This window comes from Psammomys obesus, unplaced genomic scaffold (assembly GCF_907164565.1).
Source record: "Psammomys obesus unplaced genomic scaffold, mPsaObe1.curated_primary_1811, whole genome shotgun sequence".
NCBI classification, from domain to species: Eukaryota; Metazoa; Chordata; class Mammalia; order Rodentia; family Muridae; genus Psammomys; species Psammomys obesus.
In genome coordinates, this window is record NW_026596095.1 from 4,776,471 (window position 1) to 4,793,349 (window position 16,879).

The window sequence follows — 16,879 nt, forward strand, 5'->3', positions numbered from 1 at the left end:
AAGACATACAGTCTGTAATATATATATATACAGATCCCTTTTGGTTATTAGACACTATTTTTATGCTTATATTGCTCAGTGATATAATTGAAAGTGTCTGGTTCTTCAGAAAGTAAGTGTTCACATCATATCCATTTGCTACTGATTTGAGAGTTGTAAACTGTAAATAAAAATTCACCGTATTCAAGATATATTAAAGGAGTATACATGCTGCTTTATATATCAAAAGCTTACCTCACTCCTAATTTTGACATGGCTACTTTAATAAATCTCCAGACAACCCTTCCAGTCTTTCTCCTCTCTTTGCTCCTTTCCTTGCGCATCCTGTAGAAGTAAATCTCTGAATACTATTCACTGACCATGGGGAAAATTAATCAATAAATGATGGAGGAAAGCAGAGAGAGTCCTTTAGAAAAGACTTTTATTTTGACACACAGACATAGAAACATTTGCTCATTAGACAGAGCAGTTTAAGACAGTAGAAATGATTACCATTAGGTGATAGCACTCATCAAATGACAGGCCTCGTGTTTCTTCAGTCATCTCAGAAAACTCACTAAAGTGTCACGGCATCCTGGTTAAACTGGTAAGTTGACTTTTCATTTAGTAGAGTAAAATTGGTTTGGGTAAGTGAAAAACCAAGACACAGACCATTTGAGAAGTGTGAAATAAAAACAGCACTTGATGCAGCATCTGGCAGGAACGAAGTACTCTACCTAAGTGCTCTTTAGCCGAACAGCAACAATCCTTTTGCAGGCTCAAAGCATTAATTACTGTGACTGCAGTAACATAAACTGCCTTCCGAGAATCTCAGACAGACCATGCGAAACAGACCCGTTATTTCATCACCAGTCCTCAATGGGAGCACTGTATCCTAACGATTTTCTGAGGTGGGTCATGACCCTATTTAGGTAACCTAATAACCTAATATTTTAAATCCTTCCTCTTTCTTTCCTTTCCCTCCCTCCCTTCTTCATTACTCCCCCCATCCCCATACCTCCCTACTTTCTTTGATGGCTTTGGGGATAGAACTCAGGCCCTTGATACATGCTAGGCGAGCACTCTGTCACTAAGCTCCATCTTTGGGCTTTTTTTTCCCCTGTGAAAATTTCATATATATGCCCAGTAAGTTCCATTTGAAAATGTAAACTATCTCATAATAAGAAACTGGAACTAGTCAGGACAAACAATTCTGTAAAAACAATTTTACAGAATTGTTTTCTGTACCAATGTTATGTCTCATACGTCCAGTTATTCTTTAACACAAATAGGTTATGTTCAGTATAGTTGGCATTAATACATGTTCTATTAAAAACATAATACCAGTGAAAACATTTCGAAGCTCTGTGCTCCGTTTGTGAACATATACTGTAGTTGGAAATTTCTACCACCCTCCATTCATAAAGCACTTACCAAATGTGCACTGACTGCATTATGCAAGGTATTCAGAATGCTGTAACAAACGGTAGGACATTCAGGAAGCACAGCCCATGGAGTGTGACAATATGCAGCAGGATTTAAGAGCACCTCTATTTGTCCACTCTCACACTTGTACAAACTCAAGATGACACATGTTTTCTTTATCTCCCCCCTGCTCTGAAGAATAGTTTTTGAACTCAACAGTAGAAATGTTCCACCGGGCATGGCCATTTTCTTTCTGATTCAAATCACAAGAATGTAAAAAAATAAAAATAGGGCATGAGATATAGTTCGGTTGGTAGAGTGCTTGTCTAGCATGCATGAGGTCCTGCCTGTGATCCCCAGTAGTGCAGGGCTGACCATGGTGGCACACATAACAGCCTCAAGGAAAAAGTAAAAAAAAAAAATAATTAGAACGAAAGAAAGAAAAGTATAAAGTATTTCTTTGTTTATTTGTTTCTTTGAGACAGGATTTCTCTGTATAGCCCCGACTGTCCTGGAACTCCCTTTGTAGACCAGGCTGGCCTAGAACTCAGAGATTTGCCTGCCTCTGCCTCTCCAGTGCTGGGTTAACAGCATATGCCACCACTGCCTGGCTATGAATAAGATTTTTAAAATGAATTGAGCTTCCATTTCATTTGCATTCAAAAGTCAAATGTTCACACAGTTACTGACTAACTATGAGGAAGCTACAGATCATAGAGGGTTTCAAGAACAGCAGCCATTGACCACGCTTGTGTCTCACAGCTGAAAGGACAGTACTGGCCATTCTCATTGGTGAGTTCCGGAAGTCCTTTCCATGGGGATCTGAAACAAACAAACAAACAAACAACAGACTTTATGAGACATAATTTAATGAACATGAACACAGTAGGCAAGTCCTGATGACTAGTCTTTCACTCTAGAAGTCATTTGTTACAAAATAAAACAATATTCTAAAGGTATAGACACAAAGACTTTAAATATAAATTATCCTCTGATATATTCTACTTTGTGGTTTAATACTAGCAAATACAAATGAGTCTTTTATCGTCATTAGTTATTAGTTATTAGTTATTAGTTATTAGTCATTAGTCATTAGTCTTGTTTTTTGAGCTAGACTCGTGCTATGTAACCCTGGCTGGCTTGCAACTTGCTATGTAGCTGAGGCTGGTCTTCCAAGTGCTGGAAATACAGGCATGTTTCACTACGCCCAGGTTCATGACTAAAACCTTACAAAAAGCTACCATTCCAAAATATATAAAACTTTAGATCTAAATAATCTAAATAATCTAAATAATTGTGCCTTTTTTGCATTCTGAGATAGGGTCTTGTGTAGCTCATGTGGCTCTGAACACACTATTCTCCTATTTTGGCTTCCTATGGGCTGAGATTACAGAAAGATGCCCACAGGCTGCCAATAATTTCAGTCTTTCAGAGTAAGTTTATGACTCAAACCTTAAATATGTAAGTGAATTATATGTGAACTTAACAGAACAAGAAAACCAGATGAAGTAATACAGAGACACAGAGAGTTAAAAACAGGAAAATGCCAATTATTTCCTTATTCTTCAGGGTAACAAACCCATTTATTACATATGTACCCTCTAATACTTAGTACTTATATACAAAATCTTATTTCATGCTGACAGCAATCCCATGAGATAAGTTCTGTGACTATTCCTACATGCGACAAGAGAAGAGGGATGAACAGAAGTTACATAACTAGCAACAGACCTCAGCATCCCTACCTAGACTGAATATACATAACGATGCTCACAGAGGCCATGCAGACCACTTACACATTCCAACTAAGCCATCAGGAACAGATGCACTTAAGCATAATCAAGACTTAGAGAAAGTAAGGGAGACTTTGGCTGAGAGGCATCTTTGAAAAATACACGATACCAACACTGTTTAATTTACTGAAATTAGGACAGAGTATAAGAAATACCATTTGGAATAACAATCAAAAGACCAACTGATATTTCAAGAATAATGAAAAATATTACTTGATAAATGAATCAATTCAAAAGGCCCAACATGAATACTTCAAGTAATTTTATTTATTCTATCCTAATCATACCCAAATTATCAGTTATCTTGAAAATCAAAAGACTATTCCACAAATACAAATTACAAAATACAAGATCCTCAAACTAAAACTGAAACACTTAAGGGAGGTAAAATGATACAGTTGAGGGCTGGAGAGATGACTCAGAGGTTGAGAACACTGCATGCTCTTCCAAAGGACCTGGGTTCAAGTCCCATCACCAAAACAGCAGCTCACAACTGTCTGTAACTTCAAGATCTGACACCCTCACACAAACATACATGAAGACAAAACACCTATGCATAGAATGGCTAAGATTAAAAACTCAAGTGACAACACATGCTGGAGAGGATGTGGAGAAAGGGGAACCTTCCTCCATGGCTGGTGGGAATGAATACTTGTACAACCCCTCTGGAAATCAATCTGGTGCTTTCTCAGACAATTAGGAATAGCGCTTCCTGAAGACCCAGCTAGACCACTCCTAGGCATATATCCAAAAGATGCTCAAGTATAAAACAAGGACATTTGCTCAACCATGTTTGTAGCAGCTTTATTTGTAATAGCCAGAAGCTAGAAACAGCCCAGATGCCCCTCAGTGGAGGAATGGATACAAAAATTGTGGTACATCTACACAATGGAATATTACTCAGCAATAAGAAACAAGGAAGTCATGAAATTTGCAGGTAAATGGTGGGAACTGGAAAAGATCATCCCAAGTGAGGTATCCCAGAAGCAGAAAGACACACAGGGTATACACTCACCCATAAGTGGGTATTAGACACATAATATAGGATAAACATACTAAAATCTGTACACCTAAACTAATCCAGAAGGAGGACTCCAGCTAAGATGCTCAATCCCCATTCAGAAAGGAAAAGAGGATGGACATCAAAAGAGGGAGAAAACAGGGAACAGGGCAGGAGCCTACTACAGAGGGCCTCTGAAAGGCTCTACCCTGAGGGTATCAAAGCAGATGCTGAGACTTATGGCCAATCTTTGGGCAGAGTGCAGGGAATCTTCTGAAAGAAGTGGGAAATAGTAAGACCTGGAGAGGACAGGAGCTCCAGAAGGAGAGCGACAGAACCAAAAAATCTAGGCACAGGGGTCTTTTCTGAGACTGATACTCCAACCAAGGACCATTCATGGAGATAACCTAAAACCCCTGCACAGATGTAGCTCATGGCAGTTCATTGTCCAAGTGGGTTCCATAGTAATGGGAGGAGGGACGGTCTCTGACATGAACTGATTGGCCTGCTTTTTGATCACCTCCCCCTGGGGGGGAGCAGCATTACCAGGCCACAGAGGAAGACAATGCAGCCACTCCTGATGGGACCTGATAGACTAGGGTCAGAAGGAAGGAGAGGAAGACCTCCTCTATCAGTGGACTGGGGAAGGGCATGGGTGGAGAAGGGGGAGAGAGAGTGTGATTGGGAGGGGAGGAGGGAGAGAGCTACAGGGGGATATAAAGTAAGTAAATTGTAATTAAAAAAAACACCTATGCATATACAATAAAATAAATATTAAAATTACACAGTTGAAATAGCACAGGGTGGATTCCATGGAGATGCTGCAGAAATGAACTGCACTTTATGAACTTTGTTTACCTGATATCTAATAGACTGACTAGACATTAGTCATGGGATAACTTACCTCTCAAGATGAACATAATGTCTGGAAAGGACATTTTTAACCAAAAATACAGTCTTCGCAGCCATCTCTGGGCCCATCAATTTGGAAAAATATAACTTTGCACGAAGAAAATACCCAATTGGCCATAACCATTCCTAAAACATAATTTAAAAATAAAGGAAAAAAAGAATTATGAATATCTAAATTTATTTCAAAAATGACTAAAATTCAAAACTCTGAAAAGAGAAATGAAATTCTTACAGGTCCTTGGTGGTAATTGAAACCTCTAGCAAGATTGTAGTTGTCATTGTCTAAGGCATTATCATAAACTCCACAGTAAACCATATCACTGCAAAATGATGGGAGTGTGAAGTCAGTAAAAGAAGGTCAGGCATCATAGAGGAGACATCAGAATTTCAACAGCAAAGGCAAGAAAAATAATCACCTTCTCTCCCAATCTACAGAGCAAGCTAGCTCAGCACAAAAACAGTACTTAACCAAAATCAGTATATCCTGAGTACAGAGGAGCTTAGTAATGTGTTTAGGAAAGATTAACAAAAAAGTCAAGTATCCTTATGTTTTCTTTCATATTTAGATCCCATATTTAAATTAAACATATATTTAATTTATATACAGGTGTAGGTCACGATAGTAGAGACCATGGAGGGAATATAAAAAAGGAAGAAAAAGGAAGATAACTGCATATACATAACATGGGTGAGAGGAAGATTAGCAGGTGGTCAGGGGAACAGGGAAGGGCAAATGTGTATGAATAATGCCATTATTAAACTATTACTTTGCATGCTAATTTAAAAAATTAATAAAAATATTGAGGCATCTTATCTTTCAGGAGTTTGTCTATAGTTTAAAGTCAACCACTTCACTAGGCTTCTAATAGGTACGACAATTTAAATGTCCATACAGTTATTTGAACTAGTAAAAATTAAAGATAAGGTTTTATTGATTATAGAGCAAGAAGGCACTTATGTATTTATGTAAATTATTTATTTTAAATAAATAAATAAATGTGAATTTATTTTATATTATTATTACCTCTTGATCAAATCTAAGGCCTTATCTATACTAGCCAAGCATCCCACAACTGAGCTACATCCTTAGTCCATGCAAGGTTATATTTCAAATTCCTCTATGAAGCTATTTTAAAACTAAAATTAGCATGCTGTCGGATTATAAATAACAATTGGATATAGGTATTACAATAATATATAGAATTTATAACATTTTTATGCAATGAACAGTGTTACAAACACTGCCAACAGATGAGTTATATATATATATTAAGATTTAATTAAACTGTAATCTTTTAGATCCTGTTTAGTGATACCAAATGTGCACGTGAGCTTTTACCATAACTTTCAGGTCAGATCTGCAAGTTTTCTCTTTGTTTTTTGGGGGGTGGGAGTTTGAGACAGGGAGGGTCTCATTGTGTGGCCCTGGCTGACCTCGAATTTTCTTAGTAGACCAGGCTGGCTTTGAACTCAGAGATCTTCCTGTCTGTGCCACCATATGTGACCAGTTTTTAATCTGCTTTGACCATGCAAACATAGAGAAAGTAACCAGTATTTGCATAAAAATTTGCATATCAAACATGAAATCAAGCAACCTGGTGGTATGTGTCTAATTCTGGAACTTGGGAGGTTGAGACAGAAAGATTAGGGGTTCAAGGTCAGCTTCAGCTATATAAGATTGTCTCAAAAAAAAAAAAAAAGAAAAAGAAAAGAAAACAATAAAGTCATATAGAAAGGCCAGGCATAGTGGCACACATCTTTTATCCCAGCACTCTGGAGGCAGAGGCAGGCAGATTTCTGAGTTCTGGGCCAGCCTGGCCTACAGAGTGGAAATCAGTACATAGTGAAGTACAAAACCCTGGCTCAGGTGTTAAGTGCACTGGCTGCTCTTCCAGAGGATGAGGGTTCAATTTCATGATCCATCCACTGCCTCATCACCACCGGCAACTCCAGCTCCAGGCTGTCTGGTGCCCTCTTCTGGCCTCTCTGGGAACTGTATGCATGTGGTGCACAGACGTTTGAAGGCAAAACATAAAAAGCAAAAGCAAATTTCTAGTGAAAAGGCCACTAGAAATTTAAGAAAAAAGTTATAAAAGTAAAGACACTTGCAAATGACAATTATTAAACAAAAACAAGGTTCCTTACTTATTTAAGTAAAAAGAATGATGTAATTACACAGAAAGCATGGAGAAGACTGCTGGTAAAGAACAGAATGAAGTTCTCTTTTGCCATCATTACAAGTGAACAGACAATTCTGAGTATTTACAACAGCACAAACAGTTGGACATTATTCAGCAGTATGGAAAAACCTATCAGCACAAACAAAACATAAAGATGTGTCTCTGAGGCCCGGAGAGATGGCTTAGCAGTTAAGAGTACTTGTAGGTCTTGCAGAAGAACTTACATAAGGATTTACAACTATCTAGAACTCCAGTTCCAAGGGATCCCATGCTCTCTTCTGCCCTACACAGGAACCAGGCACACAGGTGGCACAATGAAATATTGAAAGCAAAACCCTCATACACACAAGAAAAATTGTGGGGTGTAGTGCTGGGGATTGAGCCCAGGGTCTTGCACAAGGCAGGCATGCGCTCTACCACCGAGCTCTATCCTCCCAGCAGCTCTCCCCGACCCTGAGATGAGCTCTCATGTGGCCAGGCTGCTCTCAAACTTGTTAGACAGTAGAAGATGACTGTGAACTCCCAGCTCTCCTCTTTCAACTTTCCAGGTGCTGGGATACAGGCATGGGCCATCATGCTGAGTTAAAAGAGCTAGTTTTAAAAATTATTTATTTTTGTTGTCTTAGAAATTCAACTCATGAAACTTTTTTTTTTTTTTTTTTTTTTTGTAGGTGAGTGGCGCTGGAGATTGAACCCAGGGCCTTGTCCCACACACTAGGCAAATGTCTACCTGTGAACCACATCCCCGTGAGGTTTTTTCTTGTTACTTCTTTTTAGACAAACAAGCCTCTGAGTGCTCATATAATGGTACCGAGCCACCATACTCGGTTTTGATTTTGTTGTTGTTTTGTTTTTTGAGGCAGGGCCTTGCGAACGTTGGCAGTCCTGCTTCAGACTCCCTGGTGGCAGGATCACAGAAGTGAGGCACCATGCCTGCACGTTTTATACAAATTCTCCTAGATTTGTGGCCCTATGGTTGCAAACTGTGCACAAATGCATAAAAATGACTTGGGTAATAGACAAGGCAGGAATGGATCTTGATTCTTGGATAAAAGGATTTAACGTGACTTCTTTTACTTTATATTGTTCATACTTTCTGACGCCCACAACAGTCATGTACTACTTTTACAGTCAGAAAGGAAATAAAAAACATGAATGACATTAGTTTTATATATTTAAAATTTAAATAGCGAACACAGGAGAAGCCAGATGCATTTTTAAAACTCACACAATAAAGTGGCAGATGTTTCAAAAGTTTGAATGTGTTTTTTGAGACGTTATTTATAAACAAGTACAGAATGGTTAAGCCTTCTTCTTTTTTTAAACAGGGTTTCTCTGTGTAGCCCTGGCTATCCTGGAATTCTTTCTGTAGAGCAGGTTGGTCTTGAACTCCAGAGATCCACTTCCCTCTACCTCCTGAGTAGGGGACTGAAGGTGTGCATCATCACTACCCAGCTCAACCAATAGCTTTCTTTTTTTTTTTTACTTTCGTCTTTTTTTTTTTTTTTTTTTTTTTTTTTTTTTTTTTTTTTTTTTTTTTTAGCGTATGTGCTGCCGAAGCAAGCACACAACAGCTTTCTTAATACTTATACTCCAACTTACTCTGGATCTAGAGTTTTCATGCCAAGAGGACCAAGCAATTTTTTTTCTGCGATTTCCAAAGCTTTCCAAGCTTTTTCAGCAGTAAAGAGTTCAGGGGCCTAATGAAGGTAAAAAAAGAAAAGAAATAAAAAGCATTTTAATATCATAGAAAATTAGCGCTTAATCATATTAGTTAATTATAAACTTTGAAAAGAAAGAAAACAAATTTAAGAATATAGTGTGGGTCGGACTTTGAGAGTGGATACCTGACAAATCCAATCTTACGAGGCTGAATTGGAATCGCCTTTCTTAGCCTGAGAAGCTCGAGTGCTCACAGAGGCGGCCGTCTCCTCAAGAACAAGCACCAGATCAAAAAGGCCACCACGGCCACGATAACGGCAGAGCTCACCTCACCCCTCACTTTATTCCTAGACTTGCAGTAGTGCCCCTTAAGGACTAGACCCTTTTGACCTTTCTTCTTGGTGATAATGAACTCAGAGGAACTTGTAATCCAACAGTGCAAGTACTTGGGATATGCGGAAGGAGAGAAAATCCGCATCCGTTTTAATGGTGAAACGAACTGAGAATGAACCAAACCAAAGCGACCTCTCTGCGCAAGCTTGCACCTTCTTTCTTTAAATTTATTTTTATTTTGTATGTGCTGATGGTTTTTGCCTGCATGTATGTATGAGGAGTTTGGATCCTGGAGTTACAGACAGTTGTGAGCCGCCGTGTGGGTGCTGGGAACTGAACCCGTGTCCTCCGGAAGAGCAGCTGGCGCTCTTCACCCCTGAGCCATCTCTCCAGCCTGCAAGGCTGCACTGTCATACTACTACAATTAGTAACACGCTGCTAGTAATCTCTTAGACAAAGTCAAACACATGGGGGAGACGCACAGGGCCCTCCTCGTCCACTGCCCTGAAGGGCTTATTTGTAGACTGAGATTTAACCACAGCAGAGAATCAAGAATTCTTAGCTAGATAGCTAGAGTGATGGCTCAGTGGTTCAGAGCCCTGCCTTCTCTTCCAGGGGACGTAGGTTCAAGTCCCAGGACCCACAGGGTGACGCACAAGTCTGCAACTTCAGGCTCAGGGGATCTGATGCCCTCTTCTGGCCTCTGGGCGTACTGCATGTAAATGATGCACAGACATCCGCGCAGGCTACCTCTCCCCGACGACTTCCACAGTAATACAGTAACAACAACAACAACAAACCCTTAGACGAATAGAACTAACAGAGAAAACCACAAGGACGGAATGTGAAAATACGCTGCCGGTGGGCACCCCCTCGTGGTGAACTTTCTGACAAGTGCATTGGGGAGCTGTTTATGGCACCAGCTTACACAGTACAAGCGCCCTAGGTTTTCAGGAGGAAAGGGCAAGGGCTGGGGCTGAGAAACAGCTGGGTGTGGCCTAGGAAACCTAATCCATTCATCCGCGGGTGCAGCGCTGGCACCAAGCACTACAGTATGAGTAACACTGGAAGCATTTTGTTTCTCCTCATCCATTGTTTTCTATTTTTGACACTGAATGTTACAGATCAGAGGTGATAGGAATATTTAATTACTGAAACTATATAAACTATCCAGAAAGCAGTAACTTCTCACAGTTAAGTGGAGCTTAAAACCAAACAGGGAAAGAATGGCCTTGCTAAAGGTACCATAACATTTTTGAAAATTGAAAGTAGTAAATCACTTACCACGACCATTGCTATGGTAAAGTTGGGCCTGAGCTGATAGTCACACCAGGGACTTGACGCTCCATAGCTATCCTTGTAGATACCACGTTTGTGAACCAGATTCGGGTGCTTCTCGTTAGGATCTGAAGGGTCTTCAGAAACGTAGAACAGCCTTTCAAAGCTGTTTTGTATTTTTCTGTTCCACTCATCATATGAGACTGTTACAACCTTTCCTGAAGAGTGACAAAAGACATGACAGCTGCAGACACAACATTCGAGTATCTGCTATTGCTGTATTAGCAAATATTAGCTAAAACTCATATTTAGTACACTTATGAAATAAATTATCCACATTTTGGAAAATGTGGCTACTCTGGAGGGAGATACGCTATAAATTCAAAGACCAAGTACCTCTCCCCTTAAAAATGTCAAACAGCTCAGAATAACTTCACAGTCATTACACTGTGTTGAACAACAGGTCACATACATCGAATTGAAATACAATTACTGTTATCTACTTCTTTTCACTTGTTAGAAAGTTTAGATGTGGATGGGTAGCTCAACATTATTTCTACTACATAGAAAGTGTTCCAGAACGATCTGAAAAGCCCTCCATGAAATGTAGCCCTCAAAAAATGTAACTTTCTCATAAAGTGAGGGGAAAGAAGGGCAAGGAGACAAGCCCTGGCCTCCGCCTTCTCTCAGCTCAGCAGTGCTGCAGTATTGGCTGTAGTAACTACTCTGTTATGACTTCCATATGGGTAAGCTAACCATTTTTCTTTCTTCTTAAATTTAGCATATTCTGGTATTGGTTGGCTAAATCCAGGGATGGCAGCAAGGTTACTAACTTGTCTGGGCCCCTTGTCACACAGACAAACTTACCTTGTCTTCTTACTTTGACTTCATGATAAGGGAAAATATTTTTCTTGGACAACTCCAGCAACCAACGCACAGTAGATTTACACAAGCCCACGATTTCCACAGCAGACCCATCTCTAAAATCAGAAAGATTGCTTTTCTGTGTTGTACTTATTTAACCATTATTTAAAAGGGCATTCAATAAGTAATTCTGGGTTGGAAATATAGCTCAATGGCAGAATGTTTGTCTACCAATAAGGAAAGCTTTGGGTAGCACAGAACCAAACCACCTGCACCACCAACAAATAAATGTTGGGGAATATTATAACTAATGCACCATACAAGCAACTATCTTTCCCCACATCTTCACTTAACAAGCAATATTATTATCTCATATAAGAAATCTCTTCCCCTACTATTCTGGTGTTGCTTTTGTTTCTAACATTTTAGAAAAGACTCATGTTTTTATTTTGAATATCCATGTGTGTCTCTATGTGCACGTGCATATGCCACAGGTGTGGGTGCTCAGAGTCCGTAAGAGCACTGGATCTCCTGGAGCTGGAGTTACGGTTGGTTGTAAGCCTCCCACCATGAGTGCTGGGAAAAGCACTTGGCTTTGTGGAACAGCAGAAAGCTCTCTTGGCAGCCTAGCCATCTCTCCAACCTCTGCTAACATACTTATTTATTTTGATTTTTGTTGTTTTGAGACAAAGTCTTTCTATTTTGTCCTGGTTTATCTGTTTGAAGACAAAATCTTTAATAAGAAAATGCTCCTGGGCTGGAGAGATGGCTCATTGGTTAAGAGCAATTACTGCTCTTGTTCAGATCCCAGCACTCATAGTACCTGTAACTCCAGTTTGGAGAATCTGCTGCCTATGTGAGCATATACCTTCCCACTGGACATATAGTTTTGTTTTTTTTAATTAAAGAAGAAAATAGTTTCTGAGCTTAACTCAGTATCAAGAACTTGTGATATTTGTTGACAACTTCTGAAATCATAAAAGAAAACCCTTTAGATAACAAAGTTAGAGATAAAAGATGGGTGAAATAAAATCTTTACATTGTGCAAAGTTCAGATTAAGAAATGTTAGCAGAGGCCTTTGTGAGTTTGAGGCCAGCCTTGTCTATAGAACGAGTTCCAGGACGGCCAGAGCTGTTACACAGAAAAAGCTTCAAAAGAAGAAGAACAAGAACAAGAAGGAGGAGGAGGAGAAAAGTCCTAACCAGAGATGGTGAGATAGCTCAGCAGATAAAGGCTCTAGCTGCCAAGTCTGATGACCTGGGTGCCACATGGTGGGACGAGAGAACTGACTCCCCCAAGTTGTCCTCTGACCTCCATATATGCAATGTGGTGTGGACACACACACACACCATGAATAACTGTAACTTTTTTTATTTTAAAGAAAATGTCTTAACCATTAGGATAATGAATTATAAAATGTTTGAGATTCTTGTAAAGGTGCAAAAATCATGAGATACCCCAGACGAGGACAGATCACACATACCTAGAGGCTGTCTATCTGTACAGGAGGGGAAAGGAAGGAATGTGTGGAGAAGAAAGCAGAAGAGAGGGAAAAGGGAGGGATGGAAGATCTGGAATGATTTCGTGTGCGGATCATGGAGGACAGAACAAGACCCCACGTGTGAGCGTGTTTAAGCAGGAACTGGGGGACTAGGAGTGCATCCCTGCCGGGGCATCGACGGTGAACCCCACCTCGGGGTGGCTGGGATTCCTCTGTTTCTGGCTCGTTCACTTTCTCCCATTTTATCCATCCATGTGCCACAGTTAAAGCGATTTCCTCCATAAACAAATCCCGTTTCTTCGTCAATCCCTGCAGTTATATTGAAACCTGAAAGAGCGAAATAAAACACTTAGAAAGCACGTGTGGAGGCACAGGTCTGTGGTCCTAGCACTTAGGATGCAGCAGCAGGAGAATCACACAGAATTTGAAGCCGGCTTATACAGCTTGAGGCTACATAAGACTCCTTTTTTAAACGACTAAAAAATCATTAAGTTTTATAATAAATATATATCAATTTCATTTCTCTTTCCAAAAAGCACCTGTGTGTACATGGGACTGCATAGCATGATGTTCTTTCTGAAGCACCATTTGCATTAGCAAAATCACAGGTTACCACTCAGTAGAGGAATGGCTTAACATCATGCACAGTAGGAAATGCTCTGTCCTTTAAATGAACAGACTGGATATGTAGAGAACAAAATGGATGAGTTCCTATGACAAAATGATTTATAAGTAAGTCGCAGAAGGTTGCATATAAAATTGTTTATAAAGACTTAAAATATTGATTTAAAATTTTATTTATATTTTTATAAACTGGCCACAGAGGAAAACAATGCAGCCAGTCCTGACGAGATTTGATAGGCTAGGGTTAGAGGGAAGGGGAGGAGGACTTTCCTTATAAGTAAGTGGACTTGGTTGGGGTATGGGAGGAGATAAGGGAGGGTTGGATTGGGAGGGAGTGAGGTAGGGCGCTCCAGCGGGGATACAAAGTGAATAAACTGTAATTTATAAAATATTGATTTTAATCTATGATTCTTTTACATATCTGATATTCTGGTGTAGAATGTAGAATTTAAGAAGCTAAAATACCAATATATTCTAGATATATGTAAGACATTGACTTTTTACTTTTATACCTCTACTATACATATCACATGTAATTGGTACATGCTTAAACATATATAAATACATAAAGTATAAAGTATACATGAAAACAGCATACTCTGGTTACAGCCCAGTCATCAACTCTAGACAAGGGGGGTAAGGGAAGAGAAGCTTGGGATTATGTGGTATGGCTTACTTCTTTTCAAAATAAAACAAAAAGATATAAAGAAAACATAGTAAGTTAATATATTTAATTTCAAATGTTTCATACAACAGCAGCAAACTCTAACATGCCCCAGAGATCTCATAAAATGTTTGGATACTAAACCCATTTCCATTGACTTCTCTTCGTGAAGGATAAAAATGTATCAGTGATTATTACAATTAGCTTAGGATAATATTTGTGTATTACTGCTACACAAAATAAATCATGAGCCCAAGACTAGCATGGTCTATATAGGAAGTTTCAGGCCAACTAATGCTTCACAGCAAGATCCTGTGTTGATCAGCCAAACAAAAAAAAAGTTATATACTGAATATTTATATAATATTTTCAAAGCCAGGTGTATGGCCCAGACTTCTAATCCCAGCACTTAGGAGGTTGAGGCAGATAATCACTGTGTGTTAGAGACTAGTGTGGTCTACATGTGAGTCCCAGGACAGTCAGAGCTACATAGAGACTGATCTCAAAACAAGCGAACACATAGTGACTTTATAAATACATTCAAAATAACAACAGTGTAGAGAGGCTGGAGTGGGTGTATGGGACACATACAAATGTCTGTGGTAACAGACTAGGTCTACATCTTTGTATGGTAGTGGTTTCACGAGCCTATACGAGGGTCCAGATTCACAGAGCTGCATGGCAGCCTCCAGATGACTTAATAGGAAAAAGGATGAAAAGTGAGTAAGGTCTGTAGTCTAGCTAGCCCCATCACACTCTATTTCTTAATTCTGATATTTACTTCTGTTATATTAAAACATCCTAACTGTTGAAGGGTTTGCTATACCCTACGTATCATTTTTTTTATAACTTTTTAAGAATCTGAAATACTTTTAAAATTATAACTAAAACCTTACATAAATAATGTTTACAAGACTAAAGTAAACATACACTAATTCATCAAAACCATTTCCATCAATGAGGGGAGGTGAGATGATCAGCCTTGTATTGGCTGGCCTTAGGATGAGGACTATGGCAAACTCAAAATGAGTTAAGAGAGTGAAACTACTTTAATATGATAAAGCACTGTAGCGGCTGAGGTCAGCCTTGATCTACACAGAAGTAGATGTCACCATGGGTGACATCCTCCCTTTGCCACTGAGCAGCTCTGGAAAGCCGACATTTTAGTCCTCTCGTTTGGTAAAAATGGGAATAACGTAATGCACTCTTTCACTTAAAGAACGCCTTTCAGGTGTTTGTGTAGTGTGTGTGCATGTGTGTGTGTGCGGGTGTGTAGACCTGAGGGTGATGTCAAACCTTCCTTGCTCCCTCTTCCGCCTTATTTGTGCAGTCAGGGTCTCTCAATCAGACCCAGTGCCCCCCTTGTAATATGCTAGCCTCACTAGCTGGTTTACTTGTTCAGGGACACCACGCCTCTGCCTTGGGACACCGGCATTACTACCAGGGTCACCTGGCATTTCTGTAGCTTCTGGAGATCTAAATTCCTATTTTCTTACTTGTTCACCACACATTTTAACTGCTGAGCCACTCCCAGGCCCAATGTCATTCACTCTTCATGTCTCCAGAAATTAAGTAAGAACGATAGTGATAGTAAAGCCACTATCACAATGCCTGGCACGCACATAACACTCAATTCACAGAAACAGAAGTTTTCATTCATTCATTCATTCTTTCTTTCATTCATTCAGTTTTGAGACAGAGTTTCTCTGTGTAGCCCTGGCTAATCTAGAACTCACTCTGTAGACCAGGATGGCCTTGTACTCAGGGATGTGCCTGTCTCTGCCCTCCCCATGCTGGGCCACAATGCTGGGCTTCCTTTTTATGTTTTTGAGACAGGGTTTCACTATGTAACTCAGGCTAGCCTTGAACTCATGATGGTCTTGCCTCTACCTTGTGAGTGCTAGAGTACAGGCATATGCCCCCATATGCAGTAGAAAAAGTAATACTAGCACTGTGATTATGAATTGCAATACTGAGGGCTAGAGAGGCTCATCAGTTAACACTTGCTGCTCTTGTGGAGGACCTGTGGCTCACAACCATCCCTGTCTCTAGGTCCAGGAGCGCTGATGCCCTCTTCTGACCTCTGCAGGCACCAGGCATACACATGGTACACACACATTTGCAGGTAAAAACTCATACACATAAAATAAACTATAATGCCAATATTACCTTGAAAACTGCCTGACAAAAGACACAAACTTTTATCTTTTCTTTAGCAATGTAAGCTTGGGGAGATCAGGACCAGTGTTTGTTTTTCTCAGGTAAAGCTCCGGGTTTTGCACACAAGTATTTGTGAAGCAACAGCAGGGATTAATCTGACAGCACTGCTAAGTCCTAAGGGCGGAGGCGAAATGACATACCCTCATCCTTCATGTTTCGATCTATCTGTGGGCCAGCATTCCTCTCGCGGAACTGGATGCCTTGCATGTGCCTTTGCATAGCTTCCTGTATTACCTCAAACAAAGGTTGATCCTGTCGGGGACAGCAAGTGTTTCTTCTGTTAGGAATGGGTTGCAGTCTTACTGCCCCCTCCCCCACCCCTCAACTCTGGTAATGTAGGATATATACTTTCCCTTGGAGGAAGAGGTAAGGAGTGGGTGCGGCTGGGAAAAGCAGCTGCCATGCTACCGTGCTCCATGTGTTTACGTAAGGGGCAAGTCTTA

General features: G+C 40.0%; 1 protein-coding gene across 1 annotated transcript in view; it reads right to left on the bottom strand.

The window, feature by feature from the left end:
• Positions 1-404: 404 nt before the first annotated feature.
• The window catches only part of Agl (amylo-alpha-1, 6-glucosidase, 4-alpha-glucanotransferase), a 60,615-nt gene continuing 44,140 nt past the window's right edge, over positions 405-16,879 (bottom strand). Inside the window, exons 27-34 of the mRNA XM_055628126.1 lie at positions 16,577-16,688; positions 13,120-13,255; positions 11,430-11,542; positions 10,569-10,780; positions 8,892-8,989; positions 5,342-5,429; positions 5,102-5,235; positions 405-2,226 (exon numbers count right to left, since the gene is read on the bottom strand). Of these exons, the coding sequence (XP_055484101.1) occupies positions 2,109-2,226; positions 5,102-5,235; positions 5,342-5,429; positions 8,892-8,989; positions 10,569-10,780; positions 11,430-11,542; positions 13,120-13,255; positions 16,577-16,688 (1,011 nt within the window). The 3' untranslated portion in view covers positions 405-2,108. The remainder of the gene's footprint in view (positions 2,227-5,101; positions 5,236-5,341; positions 5,430-8,891; positions 8,990-10,568; positions 10,781-11,429; positions 11,543-13,119; positions 13,256-16,576; positions 16,689-16,879) is intronic.